The following is a 25,560-nucleotide window of genomic DNA, read 5'->3' on the forward strand; positions in this document are numbered from 1 at the left end:
TAACCTATCCTGATATGGAAGGTTTGTAAGTCCCGGAATCATTTTCGTCATTCTTCGCTGCACCGACTCCAGTGAATTTATATCCATTCTATAATAAGGGCACCAGAACTGAACCGCATAATCGAGATGCGGCCTGACTAGTGCAAGATATAGTTGCAATAAGACCTCTGCACTCTTATTACTTACACTTCTAGATATAAAACTTAATACTCTGTTTGCCTTATTTTGAACATTAACGCACAGACAGACAGACAGACAGATATAGATGTGAAAAAATAACAAAAACATTCAACATTCAAACATTAACCAGGATTTCTGAGGATAGGTAAATGTGATGTTTTTAATGTTGATTTATGTACAACATCCAGGTAACATCACACATACGACCTCTTTATTCATGTTTACACTATGATAAACCTCAACATTCATATAAAATCACAGAAAAAAACCTTATAAGTTGATGTTTACACAGTACGATAACCTCTCCAGAGATCAGCGGCAGCACTAGAAGGTGGGCAGTCTGGCACGCCGGTTCGTGTTACCAGTGACGGGAGAAGAACGTGGGGTCCATATATACACCTTGGAGGGCTTCCCATTGTAAACAAAATTCTTCTTCAGGGTCAACCACGGCCGTTTGGAAGGCTTCATCGTGGTTGTGATTAGTGCCTGAAGCTTCGTGGTTGATGGCTGAGGCATTGTAGTTGGGAATTCTGCCATTGTTGTGGGTGGTTCGGGCGTCACACTCGATAGATTTGATGATGTGGTTAAGAGCTGTGATGATGGTGACGTGGTTGATGGTTGAGTGGTAATAGAGGTTTGGGTTACGTATGTGGTTGATAGTGATGGTGGTAGTTGAGGTGATGGACGGTAGATGGGAGAGTTGTACAAGGGGAGGTTCCAATGGTAGACTTTGTGTGGTTTTCCATTGTTGATAAAATCGACCGAGACCTGAAGAGAGAAACAGGAAAGGTTAGGTTACGTTAGGTTAGGACTCTCTCTCTCTCTCTCTCTCTCTCTCTCTCTCTCTCTCTCACACACACACACACCAACAAATACTGGAACCCACAAACACTAGAACCCACAAACAATGGAACCAACAAACACTAGAACCCATAAACACTGTAACCCACAAACACTAGAACCCACAAACACTGGAACCCACAAACACTAGAACCCACAAACACTGGAACCCATGACCACTAAAACCCCAAAACACTGGAACCCACTAACACCAGAACCCACCAACACTAGAATCCACTAACACCGGAACCCACCAACACTAGAACCCACAAACACCGGAACCCCCAAACACCGGAACCCCCAAACACTGGAACCTACCAACACTAGAACCCACAAACACTGGAACCCACAAACACTATAACCCACAAGTACTGAAGCCCACATGACCCACACCACACACCTACTAAATCAACACAATGACAACAAAAACAAGAAATAGGTTCGTGGCGTCAAATTAATCGGAGCGTGAAACAAACTTATGACGAGGCCAGACACAGGTAAGTAGAGGCTGTACTTACCTGAACCTGTTTGGGCAGTAGAAAGTCCCCCCGGGGTTCAAAATTATCACTTGGGTTATAACATGTAAAAAAAAATAATAAAAAAAATAAAGTGATCTGTTATGCTGACCTCTTCTGTCATTGGTAAGAATTTCTATAAAAAATTCTTTGGGTAAAATTCCAAACTTGAAGATTTACTGTACTAATTTCAACCTAACCTAACAAAACCTAATCTAACCTTACCTAAAACTAACTTAATCTAAACTAAACAAACCTAACATAAAACTAACTTAATCTAACCAAAACTGACCTGAAATAGACTAGAACACCTAATCATCACCTAATTAACCTCAGGGGGGGGGGGCTAATTAACAGGTAACCCCCCAAACTGTTCTTACCTTATGATGCGGCAGGTGGACGGTAGGTGACGGGATGGTGTTATGGGAGAAATAATAGGCTGAAGGAGGCAGACGTATGTAATATATAGGTGACTCTCCTTGTCGAGGCCTCCCCTGGGTCACCTTCACCTCACCTGTCCGACTCTCACCTAGACGTTTGATCACCTGAAAGAGGGAGAGACTGTTAGGAGATAAATTGAGAGAGAGAGAGAGAGAGAGAGAGAGAGAGAGAGAGAGAGAGAGACTTATTAATATATATGTTGACAGCGAGAGCGAGATATAAACAGACAGACACAGACAGGCAGAGCGAGAGAGACAGACAGACAGGAAAAAATAAAAAGAGAGATAGACAGAAAGAGATAAAAGAGAGAGATAGAAAACACATAAGAAATATCTCTACTCTCTCATTCTGTTATCTCACATAATTGAGGACCTACAAGTAAACTAATTGAAACCAAGATTATTTGTGCTTTGTTTTTTCTTTGTCGAGTTCATTTGCATATTCCTTGACGCTTGTTGATTCTTCTTCTTCTTCTTCTTCTTCTTCTTCTTCTTCTTCTTCTTCTTCTCCTACTTCTACCTCAACTTCTTGTTATTATTTTCTTTTCTCCTTCTCCTTCATTGACAGTATTACTCGTATCACTCTTATTATCGTTAACATTATCATCCTTCAACTCCCATGATTTTGTTATATCATACAAATCTATACCACAAACCCATCCCACAAAACCAGCATACAATCCCATCCCATCCCACAAAACCATCCCACAATCCCATCCTACAACACACAGACTTTCTCTATAATTATGGGTTAAAATTTTAGTCCCAGGGATATAAAGAAAACGGGGTATTATTAGCGAGAAGTGATTATTAAGGCATAACGTGTGTGTGTGTGTGTGTGTGTGTGTGTGTGACCTCTCTGTCTCTCTTCCAAAAAATTTACATTGCTTTTTTTTACGTCTATGAAACACACCTGGAAATTTTACCTCAACGCAGACACTCGTGTAAGAAAAAAAGGTGTTGTGACCTCTTAATTCCCCCTCACCTGACCTCTACATGACCTCTCTACGATGACAAAGACAACAAGAGGAAACCAGAATGACCTTTGACCTTAAACATTTAATAAGAATATTGACCTTATAAATTACAAGGGCAGGTGATAATGTTACCTGAACTGCTGTTAGTACAGGAGTTAATGATGACCTTTGACCTGTGTAATGTGACGTGTATAAAACAAGAACATTGACCATCTTGTTGATAACGGTGTAGGATGTTGGTGATGGCTTGACGCTCTCTCTCTCTCTCTCTCTCTCTCTCTCTCTCTCTCTCTCTCTCTCTCTCTCTCTAAATGAGGAAGGAAGAAGGTGGGGAGCTTACCTACTGCTGGGGAGCACGGAAATTGTTGGGGGAGGAAGATAGGGAGATAAAACTCACCTCCAACCCTCCTGACAGTGACCTGGTGTTGTCTCCAGAGGGCGCCCCGATCACCGCCACCAACACGCTGTAGAAGGAAGGTCAGGTCAGGTCAGGTCTTGTGTGATGATGGACAATTTGTGTATTATGAGATCACCTGAAGATTAACCCCCCCCCAAGCTTATTTCATCTGGCTAACCTAACCTAACCTTTATCTGACCCTGACGCTAACCAAATGATAACCTAATCTAACGTAACCTAACCCAAATTCTAACCTAACCTGATCTAACCCTTATATGACCCTGATACTAACCTAACCTAACCCTAATCCAACGCTAACCTAATCTAACCTAACCTAACCCAGCACTAACCTAATCTAACCAAACGCAAACCTAATAAAAGTAAAAGATACACAAATAAAAGAAAATAAAGTAAATAGAGTAAATAAAGTTTAATCTCCTTACGGTGTTAATAGAGTGAGGAAGATGAAGATGATTGTAATAGTGTATGGAGCAGTATGCAAATGAGGTCATCGACATTTCCTCTTTAATAGCGGTATTCAGTCGTCCTCGGTAATGGTAGAGTTTTAACCTCTCGAGTACGATAAATGAGTCTCCGAGTACGATGATTTAGTTCCTTGAGTACGATGATTTTACCCCTAAAGTATGATAATTAGGCCCCTTCGTACAATGACTTAGCCCCTTGATTACGGTGATTTAACCCTGAGTACGATGATTTAGCCCTTTGAGTACGATAACTAAACCCCTTGATTACGATAACTAAACCCCTTGATTACGATAACTTAGCCCCTTCAGTACGACGACTTCCTTTTACAGCTTGAGTAAGACTTTGAAATTTTAAGTTGTCGTACTCGGGAAGTATTGTATTTAAAACAAGTAGACATCGTAGCTTAAGCGGTTACAATTACTACAATACAGTTAACGATAAATAAACGCCAAAATTAAAATATAAATTCATGTCAAAATCGTACATAAGCGAATATAATATGTTAAACAAATTATAAGAGAATAGAACAATAAGCTATAAACTCCATCAAAAACAAATGCAAGTGCTTCAGGTAACGCATAACAAGATTAAACACTAAGGAACAGGTTCGGTGATCTAGTTTAAAGTCATTCAAGACTCTTGCAGTGAACAGAAGGACGAGACAAGGTTTTATAACTTGATTAGTCTACTGTTTATATAAGTGTCTTCAGAATTTCATTGCCTTTGTTTGTTTATGTATATGAAATGACGACAAAAAAGTTGAATTAATGTTGTATTATATGTATAACGTTATTTAAAATATACATATACCAGCATGTATTCCTAATCAACTGATGGATAATGCAATGTATATATTTTCATGTGAGGGACATCAGGTGTTGTATTTTTCCACGAATAACTTTTTAACTCAATAGATATCGCTTCTCAGAGTTCAAGTATCACTCAGACCTAAATACAGAGGTCATAGTGTGGTGTGGCTACTGACGGAGGCGTGGCTACTGACGGAGGCGTGGCTACTGACGGAGGCGTGGCTAGTGACGAAAGTGTAGCGACAGTCGGGGGCGCCAATAGTGTGCAGTCATTGGCGAAAATCATCATCTTTTGTTGTTCCACCCGAGCGAGGCATTGTTGACGGTAGCGCATTTATCAGGTATTTAAGAGACCGGGCAATTTACCTTCACCCTGAGAAGTTCATTGTAACTTAATCATGTTCCGAAACGCGATTGAGTGAGTGAGTCAGGTGGTGAGGGGGGGGAGGGAAGGCGGGGGACGTGTCTCTCTCTCTCTCTCTCTCTCTCTTCGAGCTATAGAGATATCAAGGTCGTTTAGTGATCGGTTACAGCCAAAAATCACTGTATCAGAGAAGAGAGAGGAGAGAAGAGGAGGAGACGGTGGTAGAAGTGTCGGAATTGAATGTTTTCGAGTGGGTTGAGAGGGCCGACTTCCTCCTGGTTGACGGCCGATGTAGGTCAACTCAGATCTACCGTGACATCACTTCTGTTTTTTTTTTAATAGTCTACCCGTTCATTTGACCATTTTCTTTGGCATCCGTTCCATCATTAATACTTGTTCGTGTGATTGGCTCCCCTCCTATCCGCCCCCCCGTTCTTTTCTCCCTGTATCATGCCTTTATCACTGCGAGAGAGAGAGAGAGTAGGCAGATATAACGTGAAGAGAAGCTAAAGAGATAAATATATCCCCTTGTGTAATGAGGCAACAGAGAGAGAGAGAGAGAGAGAGATAACGATCAACATACATAAATTAATAGATATAACAGTCTTACCACCCGGAGTGTCGGTAAATCATGAATTAGGTAAATAAAAACAACACAGGAATCTCGTCAGGTTAAAAACTCACCCACAGATACTCATTACAAGAGATAGTTCCCACGAGGAGATTTCAGTACCTCCCTCCTCCCTCCCTCCTCTCCCCCTCCTCCCTTACCTTCCCCCTCCCTCCTCCCTCCTCCCTCCTACCTTACCTTCCTCCCTCCCTCCCTCCCTCCCTCCCTACCCACCCCCTCCCTACCTCCCTCCCTCCCTCTCCCCTACCTACCCCCTTCCTCCTCCCTCCTTTCCCTCCTCCCTACCTACCCCCTTCCTCCCTCCTTTCCCTCCCTCCCCACCCCCCTTCCTCCCTCCTTTCCTCCCTACCCCCCCCTTCCTCCCCTCCTCCCTACCTACCCCTTCCTCCCTCCTTTCCTCCCTACCTAACCCCCCTTACCTACCTCCTTTCCTCCCTACCTACCCCCCTTCCTCCCTCCTTTCCTCCCTACCTCTTTACACCTTCCTCCCTACACATCTCTCTCTCTCTCTCTTCCGGGTTAACGCCTCCTGCTCTCACCTCTCATCATGTTTTTGTCCCGACGACGCATAAATCCCTCACCTGGATGACAAAGACGACTCGATGAACTTAATTAATAGCTAGATTTTACCGTTAACACACAGAGGAGGTTAAACGAACGAGACCATTCGTTATAGGATATATATTCCCCGTTATAAGAGAAACAACCTGTATCCTTCGCTTTATCGGGGTTTTGTGGGTCATGTCGCCTACCTGTGGGCGATTACCTGTGCTGGTAATTAAGGCCCAGGTACTGCAGACGCTATTGCTACTTCAGACAGGTAAGTTTTCATCAGCACTCAGGCCAGGTAGGACTCCCCCAAGGCTAGGTAATCATAACACACACACACACACACACACACACACACACACACACACACACACACACACACACACTGCTCTCTGTACCCTAATGTTTAATACATATATATACATAATTTATATACATACCACCCCTGTCCTGTCCCTACATACGCCTCTCTCTCCTCCTCTCCTCTCCTTCCTCCTCCTCTCCTTCTTCCTCCCAAACCATCAAGACGACAGTGAAGAATGAGGTAATTAATTTTATCTTATTACTGTCGCTATTGTCTGTCTCTCTGTATGCCTGTGTGTGTGTGTCTGTCTGTCTGTCTCTCCATCCGTTTTCCTTCTGTTTGTGAGAGAGAGAGAGAGAGAGAGAGAGAGAGAGAGAGAGAGAGACGCCCCGAGATAACGCATTAGTTCGTGCTAATAATAATCTTTCTAAACAACAGGGAGTAATTTAATCCGTGCAATTACCACTAAGAATGTGTTACCACCAACTACCCTGAGAGTGATAAGTGGCTGGTGTTAGGTGGCAGGTAAGCCCCGGGGGAAGGTGAACACGCAGCTCAAAGATCATCAAACTCCTTATAAAAAACAATACGAGACAAGTGACCATCACGAAGCGCACCAACTCTCGCCAAGTGCCTGAACTCGCTTGGCCTTCACCCTGACCTGTTATCGTGACCTTTAATCCACTCCCTGTGATGTATATGAACTTTTCTTTTGACCTAAAATCAAGCATTCAACCTTTTTTCTGTCTGAATTAGCTCTGTTGTTTTCGATATAGTTTGAGTAACACACAGGCGCATACAACAAAGACAAAAAATAAATAATTCTAAAACACAAAAAATAACAAAAATATATATCAATTGTGTCAAGCAGAAAGGAATTTAGTTTTATGTTACCGAAGTTTTATACAAAAAGTGAACTTCATTTGACCCGCCTTGCCTCAAGCGGCGCCACCAGCAACCACAAAACAAAAGAGGCCACCGTGGCCGAGTGTACACCTGTAGCGGTCACTTATTTCTATTGATATCTTGGTGAATTGACTATTTTATCTATAATTACAGCTTAGAAGAGACTCGAATAACTACGAAGAAAGATAAGACATGGACGTGTACATATATCAAGCAATTTGTCTGTGAAGAAGAGATAAATACTCTTGTGTGTCGAATTACAGATTAAAGTACAAATATAGAGAATGTGGTGTTAGATCCTCCTCCAGGCGATCAGGTCCTGGTGATCCTCCTCCTCCTCGATGTTTATGTTAGGCTTCTGTGTAGTTTCTGAATTTATACTCAAAGGTTCAGATAATTAGAGGTTCGTAAATTAACTTTTCCCTTATCTGGAGGACTGAAAATGAACATATCTGTCCAACTTGAGCTACGAAATAACACAGACCAAATTACCGTCAACACTGAAGCGAAACTAATCCGCAAATCATCGACCAGACGAAAAATATGATACAAAAACCGCGAATTTGCTTAAGCTACATTACTTTAAACTGTACGTTACGTTAAGTTAAAATAATTTCTAGATTTTGATTAGAGAATAACTTCGCCTCAAAAATCACCCAGAATTATTATAAAAAACAGATTTATTCTCTTCTCCCACACAAAGTCTTCTGAATTGTAACTTAGATCAAACAATATATCGAAAATATTACCAATTACTTGTTCTGTCTTGGCTGTGAGAATATGATTTGCTCACTGAGATATTTCGTGATCAAAATGCCCTGCGGAGACCGTGTTAAGACTCGAGACTGGAGGGCCACTCATATTATAATGCTCCAGTAACCTAAAATATACCCGTGTGGAGGACTACCTACTGGCTGGGGATCGAACCTGTGACCCGAATATCTTGGGTTAGTAATGTGACCACTTATACATAATGTAGAAACGTACTGAAAGAGATACATTTTTTTTTTTGTTAGGTTAGGTTACTGATCCTTCCTCCACCCCCCAAACACACATACTCCCCACCCTCCTTCCCCCACCACACATATCCCTACCCACCCTCCTTCCCCACCACACCCCTACCCACCCCTCCACCTCCCTTCCTCCCCCACCACACACCCCCACCCTCCTTCCCCCACCACACCCACCTCCTTCCCCCCACACCCCCTTCCCCACCACCCATCCCTTCCTTCCCCACACACACCACACACACCCCTCCCCACCACACACACCCCATCCCTCCTCTTTCACACCCCATCCCTCCTCACCCACACCCCATCCCTCCCTCCCCTAAAGCAGAGTGACAGGTGGTAGACGGGTACCGGGGTCACTGCTCTCCCTCTCTCACTGCTGACAGCTGCTGACTTTCACTGATTTTTTGATAATGGGAGTGTCAGCATATTGTTGCTGTTGGTGTTTTCTTCGTTGTCGCCGTCTTCTTCGTCGTCGTCTTCTTCGTCGTCGTCATCGTCTTCTTCTTCGTCGTCGTCTTCTCCTCCTGTTCCTCTTAAATCTATACTACTCTCTCCGTATGTACTGAGGACAAGGACAGTCTCTGGGATGCTGGTGTGAGCTGTACGTGATAATGTACGTTGTGTGTCCGTAGATTTTGATGGATAGGTCACGTGCCTTCCCCCCAAACACACACAACCCCCCCCACACACATACCCACACCCTCCCCCGTACACACACCACTTACCACCCCCCACACGTACACATACCCTCCCCACAAACACCCCCCAACACACACACACACACTCCACCCCTCTCCCCCAACACACACACACACACACGACCCAGACAAATAGCAGCATAATTTCTAATGTACTTTCATATAACAACAAGAATACTAAAGAGAATTGAGAAAGGTTGATAACTTTCTAATATTTAATGTATAACTTTCTTATTCAGAGAAGTGGTGGTGGTGGTATCTAGCTTTCACTACTATGATGATTAAACAATGTAGAGTACGCATTACTGTCATTAGTCTGTCTGTATGTGATATTTGTGGTGGTATAGAGAAAGACAGACAGACAGACAGACAGACAGACAGACAGACAGACATGGAGAACAACAATAATAAAAACAAAGAAGAATTTGAATAACAACAACAACATGAAAGAGGAGAGAACAAAAACAGGACAAGAACAAAACGAACAACAAAAACAAGAATATGAAGAACAATAACAAGAACGAGAATAAAACAAGGATAGAAAGAACAACAAGACGAAGACGAAGAAGCAGCTTAAACTAATTACCATTCACGAAACAGAGATCCTCAAGTCATTTAATTAAAATTCTATCCTCGACCTGTACTAAGGCTTGGGGGGAGGAGAAGGAAGGACTGGGAAGAGAGGAGGATAGAATAGGGAAGATGAGAAGAAAGGAAGGTAGGAGGAGGAATTAGGAGAAGAGGAAGAGGAAACTGGGTTGCCATTAGTAGTAGTAGTAGTATATAAACTTTCCGTAAGTATTTTTGTTTGCATTTTGTTTTCATAAAAAAAAATTCAGTTTCGAACGCAATTTTCTCCTTCCTCGATTTACCCACGACTACAAGCAATTTCCTGGGTTAATATCTTGATTATTTCCTCTAATGTTCAGCTACAGTGTTAAAATTCCAACATTATTCAAGGAAATACTTTGTGAAGGATGATGAACGCATTCTCCAGCTATTACGCGGTGGTGCCACGTCACTCTTCCCATCAGGTGAGCGAGAACGACCTTGCGAGGTTGACTTCCACCAGCGATCGTGTCCCAGGTACTATTTAATTACTCTATTTTTATTCCATTCCCGATTCATTAATACCTGTTTACATTAATATTAATTTTATTAACTTTATATTTAGAGTATTGAAATTATACCACAAACCGAACAAAACGAAGGGAAAACCGATAATAAATAGGTTTGTATCTAGTATATCTGGTAGTATCTGGTTCGTTGTAGACAAATCAAGTCGACGTTTAGTGAGACGACATGTGGCACCACCGCACCAGGGACAGTCACCCCACCATGCCCTCTAGTGACCAAACAAAAAATATATATAGTGAGTGTGTGTCATAAATTATATCACTCACCCTCGACGTTCTATAATTGGCAGGAAAAACGTCGCCTCGGGTAAAAGAAGAAAAGATTCAGAAGCTGCTGCCTTGACTGTGATAAGAAATATGGAATTTAAACCCCGCATCTTGGCAGTGATTTAAGTAAGTAAAGTTTGATTGTTGTATTCTGACAAACCCAATAATTTTCGTCTTATTTCATTTTATTCCCAGAAGTAATAACGTTAAGGCTGCATTAGGGTTTTTATCGATGCAATTCGACATAACTGAACGTAACTTGGGGTAGAGTTTTGAGAAATAATGAAGCTTTTGTTGACGGTAAATTTTTTAAATAATTTGGGAAAGGAATTATATTGTTATTTTGATGGTATTGTTATTTGAGTATACATTCACATATACATAATTGGACACACACACACACACACACAGACACACACACACAAACACACACACGCACGCACACACACACACGCACGCACGCACACACGCACACACACACACACACACACACACCTGGGGAAGATGCTTGGTGTTAATGGATTCCACTGATGGCTTTGACAGGTAACACTATCAGGACTCGCTAATGATTTTACCTTGACCTCTCACCTGGACTTTAAGCTAACCTAATCTAACTTAACCTAACCAAACTAATCTCATCTCTCCTCACCTAATCTGCCCTTTACCTAACCTACCCTTTACCTAACCTACCCTTTACCAAACCTACCCTTTACCAAACCTACCCTTTACCAAACCTACCCTTTACCAAACCTACCCTTTACCAAACCTACCCTTTACCAAACCTACCCTTTACCAAACCTACCCTTTACCAAACCTACCCCTAACACTAACCTACCCTAACCAACGATTGGCTTTCCACTATACAAAAAACAACTCAGTACTGGGTTAAAGTGATTCATTTGGTTCGACTAAAGAGAGGGGATGGGATTCGAATTTATAAACACCACCAAATTAGTTTCTTATATCAACTCGTTTCGTCAATACCTTTTAACGAGTGACGATCGTGACACTCCCTACTGACACCAGATAAGTGCTTAGGGTTGAAGACTGCGAAAGATATGATTAGGAATTTCTTGGTGGTTTTAGTAGTTTTGAGAGAGCGTGTCCTAGCATATGATTATACTGTTTGGTGTTTTGATAGAGACAGAGTGACAGTAATTGAGTGACAGATAGACAGAGAAACAGTAATCCCTCTCTCTCTCTTTCTTTTCCCTCTCTCTCTCTCTCTCTCTTGCTCTCCCTCTCTCTCTCTCTCTCCCTCCCTCCCCCAATATCGCAACACGCCAATAAACCTTTTAAAATCGGATTACATTCACTGGCACCAATACTTATCTTACAACCCAACCCGATTACCAGAGATGAAAGATAGATGGAAAAAACAGATCTTAATTGCTGGTGACTGATTCTCTGTAAGACCGAGATGATTAATGTTATCGAAAGATTTTGCAACATTTTTTTTTGCTTATTTTGAAAGTCGGTGCGAATGAATACAGTATATTAAATGTGTGTGTGTGTGTGTGTGTGTGTGTGTGTAAAATTAGGTATCCCTTTAAATCTGGGTGGACTAAGGGTGTCCCGATATCGAACCAAAGTCCCTCAGAGCAAGATTCGAGTGCTGTACCCTATCTTCCATCGCATATTGACCCTAATTCATGTGCCAGCCCCTTAGCTATTTAACAATACAATTTAACACCCCAACCACTCCATTAAGACTCGCCTAAAAACATGTAATGACCCTTTGGAGTTAATTACCTTCTGAGTAGTAAGTAATTAGACTCTTAATGACCTCGGGGTAATTGGTACTACTCGTGTAATACAAAACAGGGCTCTAATTGGCATACGACTTGATACTAATGACAGGTGAGGAATGAGGCTAGGGGATGGGGGCTAGGTGATGGATGGGGGCTAGGTGATGGATGGGGGCTAGGTGATGGATGGGGCTAGAGCAAGAGTGATAGGCCCAAGTTAAAAGGTTCATTAAACTCTCTCTCTCAGGAAGATAAACACCACCACCAATAACAACAACATGAACAACGAGAGAAACATACACCCGTTGTCATGGTAACTTCCCCAGCCTCTCGTGTGGAACTCTACGTCATAAACACGTCATTGTTCAGGGTAAAAAGCATCACATGAAGATTAGCCACCCTAGCTTATTTCACCTGATGATTAAACACCCTAACGCTACTTGGGGGGGGGTGTGTTTGGTTAGGTTAGATTAGGTTAGGTATATCCCTACACACCGTCTATGTACACTTTATACATATACACACCGTCTATGTATACTTTACACACACCTTATGTATACATTCTAAACCACTGTAAATTTGTATAACGAGTTTACGGAATAAACAATAATAATTTGTGTATTACTGTCACAAGTTTTCTTTGATCCTCACTTTAAGGGTAACTCTTATATTTTTATTTTTACTCTTCTCATCACAGTAATCATCCTCCCATCAGACCTATAATCACGAGGCCACGAGTATGATAATTACCCTCCATGTTTTGCGCTCATTAATGCCTCTAATTACCTCTAAATGGGTCGTAATTTTTATTATTTTTTGTATTTGTGTGAAGATTAATGATACGTGTTGGTGGTGGTTGTACAGCACCTGGATTTTATGGTTCATTCCTCAACTAAAACACACACACAGACCTTGGCCTTAAGAACGTAAACTCATACAATCTAAAAAATATATATTCTTGGGGAAAACAAAACCACCAGTGACTGTATGGTAAAAGAGGTGCTGTAATCGATTCTGTAACTGTATTTAGGGACGTGAGTACAGTGATGGGTACAGGTATAGTGAATTACTTTGAGTTGTTACATTAAGTTTTTCACAGACACAAACATTAACAGTGATTTTACACACACACACACACACACACACACACACACACACACACACACACACACACACACATTCCCTTCCTCTCTCGCTAACTCCCTCCTTCCTCCCTTAATCCTTCCCTTCCTTCACCCTATCTCAATACCACATACCCCCTGTACAGCTTCCCCCCACCCCCCCACTTCTCTCCCTCCCTCACCCTGTCTTAGATGAGGGAGTAACTCCGGTCAAGATGAGTCACAAAAGAGTTCGGATCCAACAGACACTGAGTTCGGGTGCGAGTGAATCAGTGAACCCATTAAATCAGGGTTTATGGGGCAGCCTCGTGTATGTAATTGTTTCAGGTGTCGTAAATAAGCCAAGGTGTTGTTTTAATGGCACCAAATTGTTACTGTCACAAATTATACTACATTATATAGACGGTGGTGGAGGTGTTATAGGAGCAGGATAGTTATCGGGAATGGTTATAGGCACCCTGGTATATGTAGCGTGTAGTGAAGAAGATGAAATGCAGATTGGTTAGGTTAAGTTAAGTTAGGTTAGGTTAACATTAGGTTAGGATACCGTTAGATTAAAGTTAGGTTAGGTTAGTTTAGGTTAGGATAACATTAAGTTAGGATACGATTGCATTAGGTTAGGGTAGCGTAGATTAGGTTATGTTTGGTTAAGTTAGGTTAGGTTAGGTTAGGATAGCATTAAGTTAGGATACGATTGCATTAGGTTAGGATACCGTTAGATTATGTTAGGATACGTTATGTTTGAATAATCTTAGGGTAAAATAAGCTGGGGTGCTAATCTTCAGATGACCGGATGTGGTGGAGGAAATTTTCGGATGTAACTGTACCAACATAACTTGGCTCTCTGTGGCTCCTGTAACGATCGTCTCTTGTTTTTTGTATTTCTGTATTGTTAGCCTTCCACCGTCAGGTAAGGTGTACGTGACAACCATTCCTAGTTTTTGATACTCTTAATCTGTTGACCTAAATTGCTGGTGTAGCTGTGTTTATGGCGGCTCTATATCTAGTGGTCACATGTAGGTTGGGGTCATACGTGGTGTCCAGAACCCTGTAGCTAACCTGACCTAACCTAACCTAACCTAACCTAACCTGACCTAACCTAATAACTTAACCTCACCTAATGCTGATCTAACCTAACGCTTGCCTAACCTGACCTAATGCTGACCTAACCTAACATGACCTAATGCTAACCAAGTTAACCTAATGCTAACCTAAACTAATCTAATGCCATCTTAACACTAACCAACCATACCACTAACCTCACGTAATCAAACCTAACCTAATCCAATCTAACGCTTATCCAACCTACCCTAATATAACTTAACACATACCTAATCTAACCTAACTATTACATAATCTAACCTAACCTAATTTTACCAGAGAACAGTTGTTAAAATTACTTACTTAAACCTACCTAACTAATACCATACGCAACTTTAAACTAATTCCTATATGTTTTACGAACAAGAGGCAGCGTGACCGACCTTACATTCAAACACCTTCACTCCCTCACACAAACACACTAACGATTGCAACACACACAAGCAGTTCCCACCATACCCCGAGGCCAGACCAGCTTACTACCCCGTGTACAAGTCATAACTCTATTATTCATATTTTTTTAACAATTCTTCTTTTATTTGTGAGAATAGACTAAGGTGAGACTGTATGCTGAAGTAAATAGATTTATCATGTCAACAAACTCACATTTAAAGGGAATATCGTACATAGTGACGGAGTTATCGTTTCGTGTGTAAATATTTAACATTGGTAGTCTATCATCAATGTTGCTTTATCACCAGTGCATTATCTACGTTGGTTCGACACCCCGACAGCAGCAGCATCTCACGTACACTTAACTGTCTGTGGTAGACTACGAGAGAGAGAGAGACAACAAAAGACAATCTAGACAGGAATTTAGCGCCAAGTCTCGTCTTTTAGGGTGGGGAGATTACCACAAATAACTGAGAGTCGAGATCCGCCAATATTCTGAACGTTTAATTATGTCTCCTAACTCCTGCTAGGGTTAGGTTAGGTTAGGATGGTCAATAATCAGATGAAATAAGATAGGGTGTCTAAATCTTGGACGTTTGGCTCACGATTAGGTTAGAATAGGTCAGGTTAGATTCGGTCTTAACTACCCTGGCCCAAAACATCCCATGGCCCCAAACGTCCTACATTCGTGAGTCATTACCCCTGTCGGTGGGGAGGAGGGGGGAGGTGAAGAAGGGGAAAGGGAGGAAAAAGGACGGGGAGGGAAGGTCGGTGCCTGGTGTTGGTGTGAGGTGATCCCAGCACTGTTCACTTGAGGACTAGGCTAAGCTTGCCCCCAGTGTCTCGCCTAACCAAACATGATACACACACACACACACACACACACACACACACACACACACACACACACACACACACACACACACACACACACTCGTTTGTTACACTTCCCTGACCTGAAGAACTATTAAGTGAATATTTGTTTTACGTTCATTACCTCTCTCTCTCTCTCTCTCTCTCTCTCTCTCTCTCTCTCTCTCTCTCTGACATAGGAGATCATTTCGAATTGTCAAGAATATTTTTATAACAAGATTCGTTCATATACAGTAGGTTGGCGGACGTGTATAGCGATAGACAACCAGACACCCACCGTCACCCCCTCCCCCCCCACCCCTCCATCACCGAGTAGTCTACCTGTGTGTGGGGGAGGGGTGGTGGTTATGGTAATGCCGCCACCGTAACCACAGGCACTCGGAGCTACCACTACCACCACTACCACATACAGATGATACCTTCGTTCGACCCCACCAAGGAAGACAAGAGCTGAGGTTGTCTTGACTGACAGTAAACTTCCCCGGATCACATGAAGATTAGCCATTCCTCAGCTTATTTGACCTGAAGATTAATCACCCCAACCTAACTTAATCCTAACCTAACCTAACCTAACCTAACCTAACCTAACTTAATCCTAACCTAACCTAACCTAACTTAATCCTAAACTAACCTCACTAAATCGTAACCCTAATCTTACCTTACCTAACCTAACCTAACCTAACCAAATTGTGAAACCATTTAACGGATTATATGGAAAGAGAAGTCCGTTATATGGAGGTTTTTCACTGTCTCGCACCTTTACCTCACTCATCCTTTGGTCAGTTATACGTCTCGTTATGGTCTCGTTGTGGTCTCGTTAGGGTCACCCACAGATGTCGCTAACAGGGAGGGATAGCGAGACAGGTAGAGTAGGGGCTAAAGTTTACCTGTGGATGAGTAAATGTTTGTCTTGTGGTGCCGCTGGTGTGTCTTATTCAACAGGTCCGGGCGGAGGAAGGTAAGCTAATCACAAAACGGTAATGAACAGAACAACAGTAATCAACAGAACAACAGTAATCAACAGAACAACGGTAATTAACATACGGGTGTCGTTTGGTGGAAAGTTCCCATGTATATTCAGGTTAATTTGTCTATTGTTGTAAGATAAGGGTGATTATGTAGTGTGTGTGTGTGTGTGTGTTGGGATGGCCGCCAGGTAACACGTAACCAATTAGTTTGTACCTTATGCTAAGAGGTAACTGTACTTACCTTGTGGTTTAGTGTGTGTGTGTGTGTGTGTGTGTGTGAGAGAGAGAAAGATCCTTCCTTCCTTCCTTCCTTCCCTCACTCCCTTCCTTCCTTCTTCCCCCCTCCCCCTCACCTGTAACAGCGTCCTGAACACAACACACCACCTGGCGGACGGGGCCGAAAGGGTTGAGAATAAACACTTATATACCTTAACCCTTCCACTACAGGTACATCACTTCTAAAACCTTAATTAGCCAACTGCAGGTGATTTTATTCAGCTCAGAGGGGACACCGTATACACAGTGGTTATATAATAGAAGCACCAGAGTTTAAAACGTAATTACACGACTCATTACCTGGGGTGTAATTACTGTATACCTGTGTGTAATTAGAGAGATGATCTTCACTACCTCCCACGCGGCCTGCTGGGTTAGGTGTCTTTACTGGGTTAATAAATGAAATAATATCTTGACCATGTGTGTGTGTGTGTGTGTGTGTGTGTGTGTGTGTAGATACAAATCCCTCTCCCCCCCCCTTCACATTCATCACCTTAAATCAGGTATATTAATCAAGCCGGATATTAAGCTGTGCTCAGAGGCACGCGAGTCACTCCTTAGTAACATAATCTATTTTTATAAATCTTTTCTCTGATTGTATGATGCCCATTAGAACTGATACACATCGGAACTGGGGCCCATTAGAGCTGGGGCCCATTAGAACTGGGGCCTATTAAGACGAACTCATCTGATCACTTCTCAATATCAGTAAAACCATCTTACCGGGATCCAGCTGTACTGAGCAAAAAATAATGACCAAAATATCGCAAAAAAATATGAACAAGATTCGATTTCCCAACCTTGGATTTTATCTTAAGTGATGGTATGTCATGGTCCAGTACACACTTATACCTGTGTCTAGTGAGTCCATGTGTATTGATATATCCTGGTATATAACACATACACAGACACTTACACCCACACACCCTACCCACGCACACACAAACACCCACACACACACATACCTCTACACACACAAGTACACACTATCTCATCATCAACATACAACACACACAGTACACAAAGTGAATCTCTATCTTCAACATGCATTCACAAAGCCTCTTAGTAATAGCAGTTCTCTGTACATACTGACTCGACCATGAACTGATCCTACACATACTAGAGTGATGTCGAGTTGTGTTGCTGTGTGGATCTCTCTTCGTCGACAAGCTGGGAGGTGTGTGTATGTGTGTTTGTTTGTTTGTCTTTACCTTGTCTGTACTGTACCTGAGTATAGTAATCTTAGAAAAGTGCACTTCTGTCAGAACTCTGGTGTGTCTACGGCTGTCTGTCGTATTGTTGGTATTGTCGCAGTTAAGCAATTCTTTTGTCTTCAATGATGTCTTCAACGCATCGTAAAAATTTAAATCTTGAACACATTATGAAATTTTTTTGTCAGCTTGAACGCCCCATTAAAAAAGTCTTCTTATCTTGAACGCCTTTTATAAAAATTCTCATCTTGAAAGCCTCAAAATATTCTCGTCATCTTGAACGTCTCCATCATCTTCCCAAAGGCGGTAATCATCATCAAGGTAGTATATCAAGGCCAAGGTAGCCAATTAAACCCCCCACACAACGTAGAGTATAATATGCAAACACAGGGACACACACTAGCCTTGAGACCATTCCGTATAACCAGGATGCAACACTGCCTCTGATGACGCCCTCGTAAACACCTTCGAGTCAGGAGGGGAGGAAGGGTGGTGGTTTGGGGGTGACTACAGATCCTTGACCCCCTTATAATGACGATATTCCCCAAGATTCTCCCCACAAAAAAATGAAATTCGGTGACTGGCTGTTCTAAACTACCAGATCAGCTTGTGGGGCGTCAGGCTGGGGTTGGGGGCGTCAGGCTGGGGTTGTGGGGTGTCAGGCTGGGGTTGGGCGGGGGTTGGGGGCGTCAGGCTAGGGGTTGGGGGCGTCAGGCTGGGGTTGGGGAGGCTGGGGTGGGGGGCCAGGCTGGGGTTGGGGGCGCCAGGCTGGGGGGTTGGGGCAGGCTGGGGTTGGGGGCGTCAGGCTGGGGTTGGGGCGCGGGGCTGGGGGTTGGGGGTCAGGCTGGGGTTGGGGCCAGGCTGGGGGTTGGGGGTCAGGCCAGGCTGGGGGGCGTCAGGCTGGGGGTTGGGGGCGTCAGGCTGGGGGTTGGGGCGCCAGGCTGGGGGGTTGGGGGCGTCAGGCTGGGGTTGGGGGTGTCAGGCTTACATAATCATCCTCAACATAATAATTCACGTCTTAAAAGCTATCAAATCATACGCACACCTTAACAACTTAGGGTGAGTTACATAATCATCCTCAACATAATAATTCACGTCTTAAAAGCTATCAAATCATACGCACACCTTAACAACTTAGGGTGAGTTACGTTGCCCTAAGCACACTGTTCTGTATATCTCGCCTCAATACAACCTTCTTTATGACTCCTGTATGTATGTCTTTCGTGTTTACATCAGTGTTGTGTTCCCCGGGTGAGGTATCTTCCCCCCTCTGTTTCCTGTACGAGCGGTGTGTTTTATTGTGACGTTAATGAGTGTTCCGCTATAACACACGACCCGACCTTGACTCATCTATAAAAGGCTGTCTGTCCTGTATTGGTTAGAATCAAGACAAGAAATATTTACATTCAGTTATACGAATTATATAAACACTCGAAATGGGTGATTACCGTAAATGGCAATGTCGGAGTTTATGTTACATCAAATTACGTACAAAGTATAAAGTTAAGATATCATATGCTATTAATAGTCAAGGTTTGCCGATGTGGATGGCGTCAGGAATTAATGGTGGAGCTTAGTTGGTGAACCACTCAATGATCGCCGGTTTTTGAAGGTAGTGAGTGTTGCGTTTCTCTGGTAAGGATCGTTAAAGAACTGATGATGGCAGGGAATTTGGCATTCAATGGTAGCTGGTAAGATGCGCGAGCAGACAAAAGACTGTAGACTCGCGCAAGACTTATTTAAATCAGGAGTAATTATTTACAATTCAGGTAACTATTAAATATTACTTTAAATATACACTAAATTAAATGCAACATATAACTCCCTAAGTGTGTGTGTGTGTGTGTGTGTGTCAAGATAACTCCAGGAAGAATTAATAACAAAAATGACAATACTAATATAATATACATTGTTTATATATCTATATACGTTATGTAAATATATACGAGTCATATCTTCTAGAGTTTATATATAAATGTCTCAAAATATATGATTACGTTGTAGTTATGTATGTACAATTTATCATGTAATTACAGGTAAAACACTTGGCACTTAAAGATTACCTGTGTGTTGGCTCATTAAAGATGATCAGGTTAACAATAAGAGTGAGGGAGAACGGCCTGGTAGCACACAACCATAAACCCGGGTTAATGGGTGGCGATTATAGCCTTAAAAGGGGTCGCCTGTCATCTCTTTTATTAGACGGGAGACCGCACTCGGTTCAGAGCTGCCTGCAGTAGCCCACACCTTCTGCCGCAAGCTGTGACCAATGTTTTCCACCGTATGGGTTTGTCCGGAAGCGATGGCCATGCAGGAACATTTTGTGGCAGGGTGCGGTTCATTGAGCTGTAGGCCAGATATTCTGCGGTAGGGTGCGGTTCATGAGCTGTAGGCGAGATATTCTGCGGCAGGGTGCGGTTCATTGAGCTGTAGGCGAGATTTTCTGCGACAGGTTGCCGTTCAAGAGCTGTAGGCGAGATTTTCTGCGGCAGGTTTCGGGTAATGAGTTGTAGGCGAAATTTTCTGCGGCAGGTTGCGGTTCAGGAGCTGTAGGTGAAATTTTCTGCGGCAGGTTGCGGTTCATGAGCTATAGGAAACATATTTAGCAGCGGAGAATATATGTAAGCGATACTGACATAAGGATGTGGTGGTGGTGGCGATCCTGTGTTATGCTTTCAAGACAACATCCTCTCGACGTGTTAAACTTTCAAAACAACACAGTCATGATAGTTAATTTATTATGCTCCCTTGAACGTGTTATGATGAGAAATTAATGTAGGTTTTTTTTTTTTACTCTGTTGATCAAGCGAGATATTTTAATGTGTTATGTTCAGACAAGTGTAGCTTTTAAACTGCATTGTGTACGTGATCGGGTAGTAATGACTCTCTCTCTCTCTCTCTCTCTCTCTGTGTGTGTGTGTGGAATACCAATGAGGTGGGACGTGTGACGCTCGAGGGCGGTGATGGTTGTGGTGATGACACATTCCAAGTTCGGCAAAGGAAGTTGGGTGATTGAGCCGGATTGGGTATATCCCGGAATTGATATGTAACCCAAAGAAGAGCAATGGCGAGGAAGGGGGGTGGGGGGTGAATGGATATTAAAGAAGTGACACTACCCTCAGTTTTTAATCTTGTGAGATTTATTATTATTTTAACATTTTGAGTATAATGGTTTAGCCCCTTGAGTATGATGATTTAACCCCTTGAATACGATGACTTAACCCCTTGAGTACGATGACTTAACCCCTTGAGTACGATAAATTTAAGCCCAATTCCTCTTCCAATCCCGGGTGACCAAGAGACGATAGTGTGTAGATGCTTACATAACGACAAGCTGCGTAGAATCATCCACCACACAGCCATCACCCGCCTTAGTCCCTCAACACACCACGAGCTGTTTCCCATGTCGAGGCTCCTACTAAACCATACTTTACTGCCGTCAAAAACACCATGGTAGCGCTCGTCTCTTTCCCACCGTTTCAAACAATATATATGCCGTAATGAGGTGTATGTCTGGTCATGTGTGGGTGTAATGTGAGAGAAATAACAGGGAAGCGGAAAGGCGGAAGGGAAGTTAAGGTATGATATATGAGGGAGAAACAGTTTTCCGCATTTGATTTGACTTGGTTGACATCCTACCTGAAGGGGTAGGGGGGGGGAGGGTGGAAAGGTAAGATCAGGTCAGGTTTGGCTTGAATATGTTAATGCTAGGTTGGTTTAGGTTTAGGCTAGGTTAAGTTAAAAGTAGGTACGTTAGATTAGGTTAGATTAGGTTACATGTGGCTATATTAGATCAGATTATGATTGGTTAGGTTAGGTCCGGGTGTGGGGACTAGACAGCACCGTACTCGAGTGTGACGACGACTTCACCCGTGTGAGACATTACTGTGGCAAGACCACTTCCGGATGTTGGTGTCACGCCCTGGGTGCTGTAGGTTACCTCAGGGAGAAGATGCCGCAGGAACCAGAAGAAGAAGATGCGGCAGGAACACCAGAAAGATGCGGCAACAATCAGAGGAGAGATGCGGCAGGAACACCAGAAAGATAATGCCGCAGGAACCCCAGGATCATGATGCCGCAGGAACACAAGGAAGTAGATGCCGCAAGAACCCCAGGATAAGTGATGGAGACTATATACAGTACTTGAGGGAGACTTTGTAGGAGACCGGGAGACGCTATACACCAGGTGGCAGGAAGAAGAAACTTACCTACTGATGAGAGAACTTTTGTCCCCTTCGCCAGCTGATAGTAACTTACCTAACGTTCGCCAGACGACCTCCCCTTCACAATACGTAATCATCAGGCTCGTCTTAACCCACCCCACCCCACCCCACGCTTCGTCAATATAAAACAACTGCCTTATTTATCCATACAGAGATCTAGACAGTGTAACTCCTATCCTACACTAGCCATTATCCTAGATCACCAACGGCGCCGCCCCCAGGAACAGGATGTGCTTGGGGAGGCTGACTAATCATCGTGTGTAGAAGACCCGCGTGAGTATTCATCAAGGGGGCTGTGTTGTAACGAGGCTGTGGCGGGGATATTGTTTTGTTATGTTCTTCTCGTGCTGGTGTGGGTGTGTGGGTGTGTGTGGGTGTGTGGGTGTGTGTGTGTGTGTGTGTGTGTGTGTGTGTGTGTGTGTGTGTGTGTGTGTTCTCTGTATCGGGTCATATATCTATAGTAAATTATCTATCTCCCTCATGATAATTGAGGAAAATTGTCGATAACTGAAGTGTCGATAATTTCCAAGGTAGTGCAGGTTTAGAGATACAGGAGGTGTGATGTTGGTAATGACGGCACTCGTGTTGAAGTGTTAAGTGAGGTGCTGTAGTAGGAGGGAAGACAGGGAGAGGAGAATAATGTTTTAGGAATGAGAAGCACGAAATAGAATTGTGAACTTCCTTCCTGTAATATTCGTGTGTCTCGGTTGTGTGTGAATGTTCTTTGCACTTAACGTTTCCTCGAGTGCGTTCGTTAACCCGCAAAACATTGACACTACGCTACACTGCAAGTTCCTGGGGTGGTGTTCGTCTGGCCACTGACTCTCTGGGCTTTTGTCGTCTGTAGAACACTTATCCTACCCTTAGACACGACCCCCCCCCACGAGCCAACTAGGACAGACACATAGAATACATATCTAACACTTGAGCATTAGAAAAATCTAGCGCAGTGAGATGGAGAGGGAAAATTCGAGATATGGGTAGCCAAGTGTACATGTTGGAAGGTTCTGAAGAGTCCTAGCATCAGCCTATCACGTGCATGCTGAATAAATACAGAAATAGAGAAGGTTATTTTACAGTACAGGAGGTCTAGTAACGTGGTGTAAGTGTTGGTATACTGAAGGACTTTATAAATCACTAGCACATCAAGAGCCTATAGCAAAGACTCAATTACTGTAACATATTACCCTGTACCCTCACTAACATATTACCCTGTACCCTCACTGTAACATATTACCCTGTACCCTCATAGCATCTCACCAAGCACCTGCCGTCACTTCTACTTCGTGAATGCAGTTACTTGAACCCATAGACACTGATGAGGACCCGTTGTGTAGATTATATAACCAGCACAGTATTTAAGGAGTTCCATAAACTGTTTTCCGAAAATAAACTCAATACAATTCCCCCACATACATACAGTACATAAATAAATAGATATTGGATGCCCCTCGAAATCTAGGATGACCGGCCCATAAGGGGCACCTAGGCGTGAATTTATTTAAGGTGTAGAAGCTGTCGCCGACAACAACCACACCCTGAGTTAACGAGTTGCATGACCCAGCGTCAAGGAATAGTCCGAGAAAACCTGACAACTCCACTGCCTAACCATTACCCAGGAACACGATCCGCAAATCGATTAACATCCAGTTCCCCAACTACAGCTGGGTAGACAAAGGCGAATGATAAGAAACTTGCCCATAGTTTCACTTTGCCCGAGGATCGAACCCGGGTCCACTCGCTTGCGAGGCGAGCATGCTGACCATTACATCACAGGTAACCATACATATTTACATACCCCGACACACGCGGTACACTTCCACAACACACACACACACACACACCAAAGACAATATACGCGCGCACACACACAGTTTGGTCGAAAATCATATAAAATTTAATAATATTCCCATCATGTCTGGACACGGGCAGTGGACAGTTGGGGTCAGTTTGTGTATGTTAATAGTCACCTAAACGCCCACGTCAACTCGGCATGTTTACAAAGTAAGATGTCTTACGGGCCTTGAAGATTGAACTTGTATACCGCCGAAGTCAAGGTTATGAGGATGAGAATAACAATGCGTGGATATATATAACTTGTCGTCTTAGTGCCTTTCTGTCACTTTTTAACACTTATTACGTTAGGTAATGTAAGGACAGGTTAAGTTAAGTCAAGCATTCTTTTACCTAATTCCCCCTTCCCCATTTCATTGAAATTTCTGTACCCCTTGATCAATCTCACACCAAAATAGGAAAGAAGATAATAATGAAACTAATAGAGGTGCTATAATAATAATAATAATAATAATAATAATAATAATAATAATAATAACACGACCAAAAGCAAAATGTAAACATGATTTTTATACCAGATGTGAAGTTAATTGAACACTTTATTATTTACTTACCTGAGAAATAGCACTGCCTTTATCATCTTCATTACGATAAAATTGGTGGAGACTTCGATGCGAGTAAAAATCAATTCTAACTTTCAGAAAGTAATCTTGCACGAGTCCTTTACATCAGAAACTCCCGCCAGTCTTAAGGGAGTATCAAAGTGTGTTTTATGATCAGTTTAGTCAGTTCAGTAAACAAGGAGACTATGTAAATGAACTTATTTTTGTTGGTTTTTAATTAATTTCGTTTGAATCTTAAATTAATAGCGAAGATGCCAAGTTTATCAGTAAGTTAATTTTATCACTAGAGTTAAAAAAAATGGATTAAGTTCGATATATAATCGTTACTTTGATTGGTTAATTTTTTATAACAGTTGATTAGACTGAATATTTTAACATGCAATTAATTACTTTAGAAACTACAATAACTCGCATAAAATATTACCCTCAATACATTTAACTAAACTCCGCTATGCTTAGATTAAAGTAAATTAATTAACACGTGTACTTAAGTGAAGTATTATACTAAAGAGAAATTAAATCAATTCCACTTAATTAGTCACAACACAAAGACGGACATAAGGTACTAGTGTTCTCCACCCCTGTCCCCACACTCACGACGACCACCGAGGCGATGAAGACCCGGGCGGAGGAATAATGGCTCGCGACACACACATACAGTGACGTGTTGGGAGCGTGTGTGTGTTGCGTGCAGCCGCCAACGTTCCCTCCCCCGTA

General features: G+C 42.6%; 1 protein-coding gene across 2 annotated transcripts; it reads right to left on the reverse strand.

Annotated features, from left to right (window-relative positions):
- Positions 1-189: 189 nt before the first annotated feature.
- LOC121856092 (mucin-2-like) lies at positions 190-25,560 on the reverse strand. 2 transcript variants are annotated; one of them, XM_042351389.1, is made up of 5 exons: positions 25,441-25,560; positions 24,835-24,966; positions 3,350-3,416; positions 1,916-2,080; positions 190-948 (listed from the first exon to the last, which is right to left on the reverse strand). In XM_042351389.1, exons 2-5 carry the CDS (start codon positions 24,864-24,866, stop codon positions 505-507), a joined length of 708 nt encoding a protein of 235 aa, XP_042207323.1. In that variant the 5' UTR covers positions 24,867-24,966; positions 25,441-25,560; the 3' UTR covers positions 190-504. The 2 variants fall into 2 exon arrangements, with proteins under 2 accessions (XP_042207323.1, XP_042207324.1); XM_042351390.1 differs by lacking the exon at positions 25,441-25,560 and having other exon boundaries at positions 24,835-25,433.

Source organism: Homarus americanus, unplaced genomic scaffold (assembly GCF_018991925.1).
Source record: "Homarus americanus isolate GMGI-L3 unplaced genomic scaffold, GMGI_Hamer_2.0 scaffold11628, whole genome shotgun sequence".
NCBI lineage: Eukaryota > Metazoa > Arthropoda > Malacostraca > Decapoda > Nephropidae > Homarus > Homarus americanus.